We start from the raw sequence: 7,334 nt of genomic DNA on the forward strand, positions 1-7,334 counted from the left end.
AGAATCCGATATTTTCCCCATTAATTTTTGACTTCCCCTTTATTGTGAAGGATTATATTTCCATTATCATTGTAATTTTAGACTTTTATAACGACTTGATGTTTTAATGTCCAATTAAGTAATTTGCATTCGAGCACGTGATTCTTGTGGGATTTTGGTAGAATGGTTGCCTTTCAATTCCAACTTGTGATGGCTGTTTCAGGAGTTCGTTTAAAGTAATAGAATTACTTAAAATTTCACATCCCCTGTTATAATATATTATATAACATTTTTAAATTTACAGTATAACTTTTTTGATGTATGTGTCATTTGTAATTTTCTAGTATCAAATTGTTTATTATGTAATTGTATTGCGGTACTGTTTCAGTAAATGGGAAGCGAAGCCCAATCATCTGGTGAAGCTGTAAACAATGAACACAATGTGTTGGATGAGATGAACCAAGGCGTTGAGAATGACGACAATATAATTCCTAATCTTAATGAAGAGGCAGAGGAAAATGCTAGTTCGTCATCTAAAGGTGATGATGTTCCTATTAACCAAACTAATAGCAGTGTAGACGATGACAATAATCTTGCTGCTGCCATTGTCCCAGCTGTTGGGATGTTATTTCAATCCGGTGAAGAATTTGCCCAATGCTGCCATAAGTACGCTTATGAGAAAGGATTTGAATTTTATGTCAGAACATATACGTTGATGAAGGAGTACAAAGTAGCAGATGTTAATCGTAGAGGTGTTGGGAAAAAGGAGCCGAAGTACCATATGATGTCCCGTATTAGAATGGATTGCAAGCTTAGTGTCAAAGATAGGAGCAAAAATGTAGAGCATAAACGCAAAAAAAGAAACCTTGTACAGAATGTAAGGTATATGTTGATGGAAGAATGTCAGGGGGATGGTTTGTAATCACACAATGTGTGTTGGATCACAATCATCCTCTTTTGCCGGATTGTACAAGGCGTATGGTGAGCTATAGAGGTATAGAAGATGATAGTTATGAGAGAATGGCACTAAATGATGCTGCTGGGATCTCTTTGGGTAAGAGCTTTAATTCGTTCGTTGTTGAGAAAGGAGGACATTCGAAATTGTCGTTCACCAAGCAAGATATGATAAATGCAGTGCACATTCAACGCCGCCTTATCTTATTTCAAGGGGATGCACTTGCCGTAGAACAACATTTTACAAAGATGACAGAAGAAGATCCTAATTTTTATAGTGCTATTCAACAAGATCAAGATGGAAAACTTCTAAATGTTTTCTGGGCTGATGCTAGGGGTCGTGCAATGTACCGAGATTTTGGTGATATTGTCTCGTTTGATACAACCTTCCTATGTAACAGGTATAATGATGTTGCATAAACACATTTTATTTTATTTACAGAATCATTTATTTTTAACCTGAATCATTTATCTATTCATGTATTTATTTTAAAGAATCATATATTTGTAGCATGAATCATTTATTATTTTACAGAATCATTTATGTCTAACATGAATCATTTATCTTCGAAATTAATGTTGTAGGTACAAAATGCCATTTGCTCCATTTGTTGGCTGCAATCATCATGGGTCTAATATACATTTTGCTGCTGCCTTAATCAGTCATGAGGATTCCGAGTCGTTCGAATAGGTATTTAGACACTTTGTTTAATTTATGGGCCAACCCCCTAAAGGAATATTGACTGACCAGTGTAAGGCTATAGGGAAGGCAGTGGAAACTGTGTTTCAAGATGTGCCGCATAGGCTGTGTTTATTTCACATTAAGCAAAACGCCGCAAGGAACTTGGGGAAGTTACCGAGATGGAAGGAGATAGAGGCAGATTTGGATCATGTTGTTCACGATAATTTTAGCATTGAAGAGTTTGAGGATGCATGGAAGGCTATGGTTATAAAGTACAAGTTACAAAAGAACACTTGGTTAAGTGACGCATATGCTAATAGGCATCGGTGGGCGCCTGGCTATTGGTGTGGGCTCTTTTGGGCTGGCATGTCATCAACGCAATGTAGTGAAAGCACGAACCGGGGTGTAAAAGTGTACGTTAATTTGAATACTGGGCTGATGCAATTCATGAATCAATTTAATGCGTATTGTGGTGGCTTAGTGGAAACGGAAAAGGACCTAAATTACCAAACAAAGCGTAATCCATTTTTCTATGACAACACTGTAGTAGCCGAGGTGGTGTTTAGCAAGGCTTACACTAATGAGAAGTTTTTGGAGGTGAGGGACGAGGTGATAGGGCTAAAGCACACCAATATAGTTAAAACAGGTAACATAGGGTCAATGAATTTGTATGATGCAGACGAGAAGATCCCCAAGCTAGTATGGAAAGCAACAAAGCGGACGTTTAAGGTTTCCGTTGATAAGGAAAAAGGTGAATTTAGTTGCAGCTGCAAGCTGTTTGAGTTTAGGGGTATCTTGTGCCGGCACATTATCAAGGTGATTCATACCGAAGATATCGAGTGCATCCCAGAGAAGTACATTTTGAATCGATGGAGGAAGGATCTCGTTAGGGATTACGAGGGCATAAAGGTGTCTTATTACGACCCTAAGGACTCAGCTAACGTTGCTCAGAAAGATGAAATTCAAAGGAGGCACAAATACCTTTCAACGTTAGCAATGCACAATGATGAGACACTCTCAATGTATTATGAAGCAACTAACAAAGTTCGTACTGCTCTTGAAGATGTTATTGGTATTCGTAGGACTAATGAAGTGGATGGTTTTGATTGGAGTCATCCATCCATGAATAGAGTATTTGGCCGTCGTAGGATAAGGCCTAAGGAGAATAATCAAAGGCGTCTTGAAAGTGTGGCAAAGCCTGTGGGTGAAGGTCAAATTAAGAATCCGGTTGACAAACGAGGCAATGGAAGGGCTCCTACGAAGAGAAATAAGCATCCAGCCGAAAAACGTAGTCGTAAAAAGAAGAAAAGCGTAAGTCTCTTGTTGTGTTAAATTTTTTGTTTTTAATATCAAAAAAAATAACTATTATTTCCAGTGTGTATGTTGTAACAATATCTTTAAGTAATTTGCTTTAACCCAACTTTTTGAAATTTTGTATTGTTATAGGTTTATGATGACGATGAAGAAATTGGATCAGAAGAGGTTGATGGTGGCAATGTCAATGGGAATGGCAATTATGTTGATACATCAGTGTATTACGGTTTTCAACCATAATTTTATAATGGAAACTATTTCCCTAATTTTGGTCCCGGTGCTAGTGGTGCATTTCACCCTGGTGGATATACATCTAGTCAGACTGGACCGGTTAATTATGGTCAAGTGGGTGCATCCATGAACGTGCAAGGTAGTGCAAGGGGTGAGGTAAGTTCAGATTTCAACCCCATGCACCACCAATCACAGCCTAGTAGCTCAAACCGTACTAATAGTAATTACGGATTCAATCCTTTGTTGTATAGATGAATATATTAAGTATTGTTATCAACTGGATAGGATCAAGTGGATGTATCGTACATTGTTGTCTATTAAGCAACTAACTTGTGTTTTCTTTTAATTTATTATGTTCACAGAAATTATTATCTGATGACAAGAAACATATTAATCGAAGATGTTAGCCAGTGCTACGTTTGGATTGTTGACTTATGCCAGTCCATATTAGATTGGTGTATATCCAACGCAAAAATATGTTGTTATTATTTGTAGTGTTTCAATAATTCAAGGTTGTTGTATTTTAATTTATGTTTTTTTAAAAAAAAAAACTCAAGCGAAACTGGTTATAGGAATCGAAACCTGGACCCAGAAGTACAAGTTTCTCAATCAACACTTACTCACCAACTGGGACATGTGTATCAGCACGCCATAACATTTGCATTAAATATAATTATTCAAATATATGGAACCAGTTGTAGTATTCAAATATATGGGCCTACATGATAGAGCGAATACGTTGTTGCCTATTATGAGCCAATTGAAAATTATCCAATATAAAGGATTGGGCTTTATGAAGTATGTTAGAGTTAAGTGATTTTTTTTTTAATTTTTTTAAATCAATAGATTATTCTTAACTTTAAATCTTTGTCAATATTTTAATTTTATGAACAAAGAAGTTTGTTAATTTGAAATTGTTGTAGTCTTTTTAAATTTTTAAAGTAGAGTGTACTTGTGCATGCCCCTAATATGTGTTTTACGTATTGATATTAATACTCGCACTAACAATGGAGTATATTAGTATTACGGTAAAAAAAAAAAAGTTGTTTCATATACATGAAGTTAAATTATTTATGGTAAGTAACTCTGATAGGTGTTTGGTGACACCGTGTGGCTAGGTATTATCGGATTAAATGTATTAGTTTTATAGGGGTTATCCATTCAGTGTTATACAGGTAACCTTGTTAGTATTATTTGTGTTAGTCATTATTTAATTGATCATTATGTAAAAAACTAAGTCAATAAGCTTAGCTAATGCACGGATTATATTATACGCGATAGAAAACAACACAAAGTGAAATGCTAGTCGGGTTACTGTATAAAATATAATGAAATTATTGGGTAGGGTAGAGTACATGATGCGTTTTAATTATTTCACAAAATTCCATTATTCGGCGTGCCACACTGTGTCGCTGAGTTATTTGTTAAGTTGTTGCTTAGTTTGTCAAGGGTTACTTGGTTAAATAAAGGCTTACTCGGTTCGGAAAAAAAAAAAGAGAACGAAAATGAGAGTGTATGAGAATTGAGGATTGTGTTTTGGAGGCACCTCATTAATTTACTTTGTAATTATGTAATATACGTTGGATTAATTGTATTGTTGTTGTTTTTTTTCCGGTGTGGGAAAATTATTTTGTCCTCTACGTTCCACTAGTTAGGGCCTGTTCTCTTACGTGAAATTCACTTCAGTTCAGTTCATTTCAGTTCAGTTCAGTTCAGTTCAGCTCAATTCAGTTCAGTTCAGTTTAGTTCAGTATAGCTCCTAATTTCCTTCTCTTATAATAAATTCAGTTCAGTTCAGTTCAGTTCAGTTTAGTTCAGTTCAGTTCAGTTTAGCTGAGTTCAATTCAGTTCAGTTCAGTTCAGTTCAGTCAATGAGAATAGGCCCTTCATAAAACCACAAAAGGGATTGTTGTTTAATTAATAATATATTTAAACTTTCAATGACCTTACCCTCCAATGTGAAGTGTGTAGGGTCTTCCATCGGTTTTCACCAGTTTTAAGCCTCAATCTTTAAATTTTTTTCATTTATAAATTTATCTCTTATGTTATAGTGAAGTCACCCTTGAAAGATAGGGTTTATTTCCTTCGAAGGACAACTTTTCTTTGATGTCCAACGAAATGCGATATTTTTCTGACTCCTTCGGAAGGGAAAGTTTTACTTTGGTTAAATTTGGTTTGCGATTGTGTGGGGCTACTACTAATCATGGCACTGGTTATGAAAGTAACACAAGATTTTTTTTTTTTGTCAAAAAAATGCGAAGTAGCGACTGATCTTGTGATTAAGTTGTATGAGACAATGAACCAATAAAGTACCGACTTGTTATATTTATGTATTTGATTTCTTATCCATTCACTAATTAATTCTTGTTCGATTTTTTTAAAATCATCTTCATCGGTAATTGTCAATAGTAGATGTCGTATGGATATTATTAATGATATTTAATGTAATTTGGTGTTATTTAAAAAAAACATGACTTATTTTATAGACAAAAGGTAAAAATATATTTTACTTCCATTGTTAAACTATTTTTGGTTGTTTGATTAAAAAAAAATTAAAAAATTTAACAAAAAGTTATTTCTAACAAATAGAAAAAATAAAAATTAACAAATAAAATAAATTGGTTTTAAAAATTTAAATTTCTATTATTTTTCCATTAATTTTTTTAAAAACGGTGGTTCTTTGGTTTTCACTATTCCCAACAAAACTAGGGTAGATGACTACAACAGAAGCTAAAAGTCTATTTAAAGAACCCAAATTATTCAACTAAGCGTTCAACCATTAACCTCCAATTCTCCAAACACCCCTTCACCTTCTATTGCAAATTCAAACCACTAACCTACCTTATCATCGAAAATGAATAACAAAGATGGAGCTTCATCATCAAAATCTCCTTATGAGTTGCAATTGATCGGTTTGCAACACTATCTGTCATATCTTCAAGGGCGTTATGTTGAGGCTTGCCATCAAAGGAAGGAGGCAGAAAAAGGCAAGTTAAATTGCAAATCCTAATAGAACAATTAAAAACAGATATTACAAGGAAAGCTTCTGAAAATCAACAGGAAAACACTGGTGCTGCAGCAACAACATCGAGGACCAAACCAAATTGAGGCTGTGGAGGATGAAGACTTGATTATGGGTGACTAGGGTTTCATTGGATTGTGTTTATGAAGTCATGCAATCTTCTTATCGCTTTATTAAAACTGGACCTTTTATGGTTTACAAGTGTATGTGTTTTTTCCGTTTTGGCTTTTTGTATCCTTTTGTTTAAAAAAATTGTGTTAATGATGTTGAAGATGTTATCCTTAACAATTTTATTGGTGTTGTTCTAATGAATCGTCTTCTATTAGTTCTATATGAATTAAATTTTTTTATTCTGTTTTGCTATTTTAAATGATTTTTTGATACTGTAAATAAATTATGAGCTGGTTGCGTTTTATTTAGCCTGACATTGCGGGGTTAAATTGTTACATATCAATTATAATTTGGTAAATTGAATAATTACATATGAAAAATGTATTTGTTTAAGCAATGGTAATAACAACAATCATACAGTAAAAAGAAGTAAAAGAAGTATGTAGGAATGTCCCTTCAACTACAATTTTATTATAATTCAAAACGTTACAAGGACTCTAAACAACATAAATAAATAGAACTAAATTCATGTAAAGAACTACAAATGGATGCCAAACCAATATCCAAGCCCTGCCCCTATGCCTCCATGAGTTTGTGTTAAATAGCGTTTCCCACGTTCATAGCAGCGTCTTCTCCAACTGACTTGATGTTGACATGTAGCACACCCGCTCATTTCCTCAAATGTGTTGTGTTGACATGAGTCTTTTGTAACTGGCTTACAGCAATATTTTTCAAACTGGCTCCAGTTGATGTTTTTGTTCCCGTTTTCCTTCCATTCTTTGTTTAACGACTGAAATTTCAAGAGATATTCAATCTCGTTGATTTTCGGATATATATGCCCCCTAAAAATCACTTCCCGTTGACCGAACTGGTCGTGGTTTGGATAATATTCTCCCATGGATTGTAGCTTATAAGTAATTGTAAATGCTACGTGAATAAAAAGATTTGGGATATCTTATTCTAGTTTATAGTCTTTATTTTTTGTACATATCGAGGTAAATGGTTCCCCATTGGTTTATTACATTCTGAAGTTCTTTTGGA

At 34.3% G+C, this 7,334-nt stretch overlaps 2 protein-coding genes across 2 annotated transcripts; both read left to right on the forward strand.

Moving 5' to 3' along the window:
- Window positions 1-370: 370 nt before the first annotated feature.
- On the forward strand, window positions 371-1,624 carry LOC145613854 (protein FAR1-RELATED SEQUENCE 3-like). The gene is made up of 3 exons (XM_081668897.1): window positions 371-861; window positions 954-1,334; window positions 1,519-1,624. The coding sequence occupies exons 1-3, from the start codon at window positions 371-373 to the stop codon at window positions 1,622-1,624; spliced, it is 978 nt and encodes a 325-aa protein (XP_081525023.1).
- Window positions 1,625-1,648: 24 nt separating this feature from the next.
- Window positions 1,649-3,481, forward strand: LOC145613855 (protein FAR1-RELATED SEQUENCE 5-like). The gene is made up of 4 exons (XM_081668898.1): window positions 1,649-2,926; window positions 3,062-3,147; window positions 3,214-3,316; window positions 3,446-3,481. The coding sequence occupies exons 1-4, from the start codon at window positions 1,649-1,651 to the stop codon at window positions 3,479-3,481; spliced, it is 1,503 nt and encodes a 500-aa protein (XP_081525024.1).
- The last annotated feature ends 3,853 nt before the right edge of the window (window positions 3,482-7,334 follow it).

The sequence above is a fragment of the Chenopodium album genome, chromosome 25 (assembly GCF_948465745.1).
Source record: "Chenopodium album chromosome 25, dcCheAlbu1.1, whole genome shotgun sequence".
NCBI classification, from domain to species: domain Eukaryota; kingdom Viridiplantae; phylum Streptophyta; class Magnoliopsida; order Caryophyllales; family Amaranthaceae; genus Chenopodium; species Chenopodium album.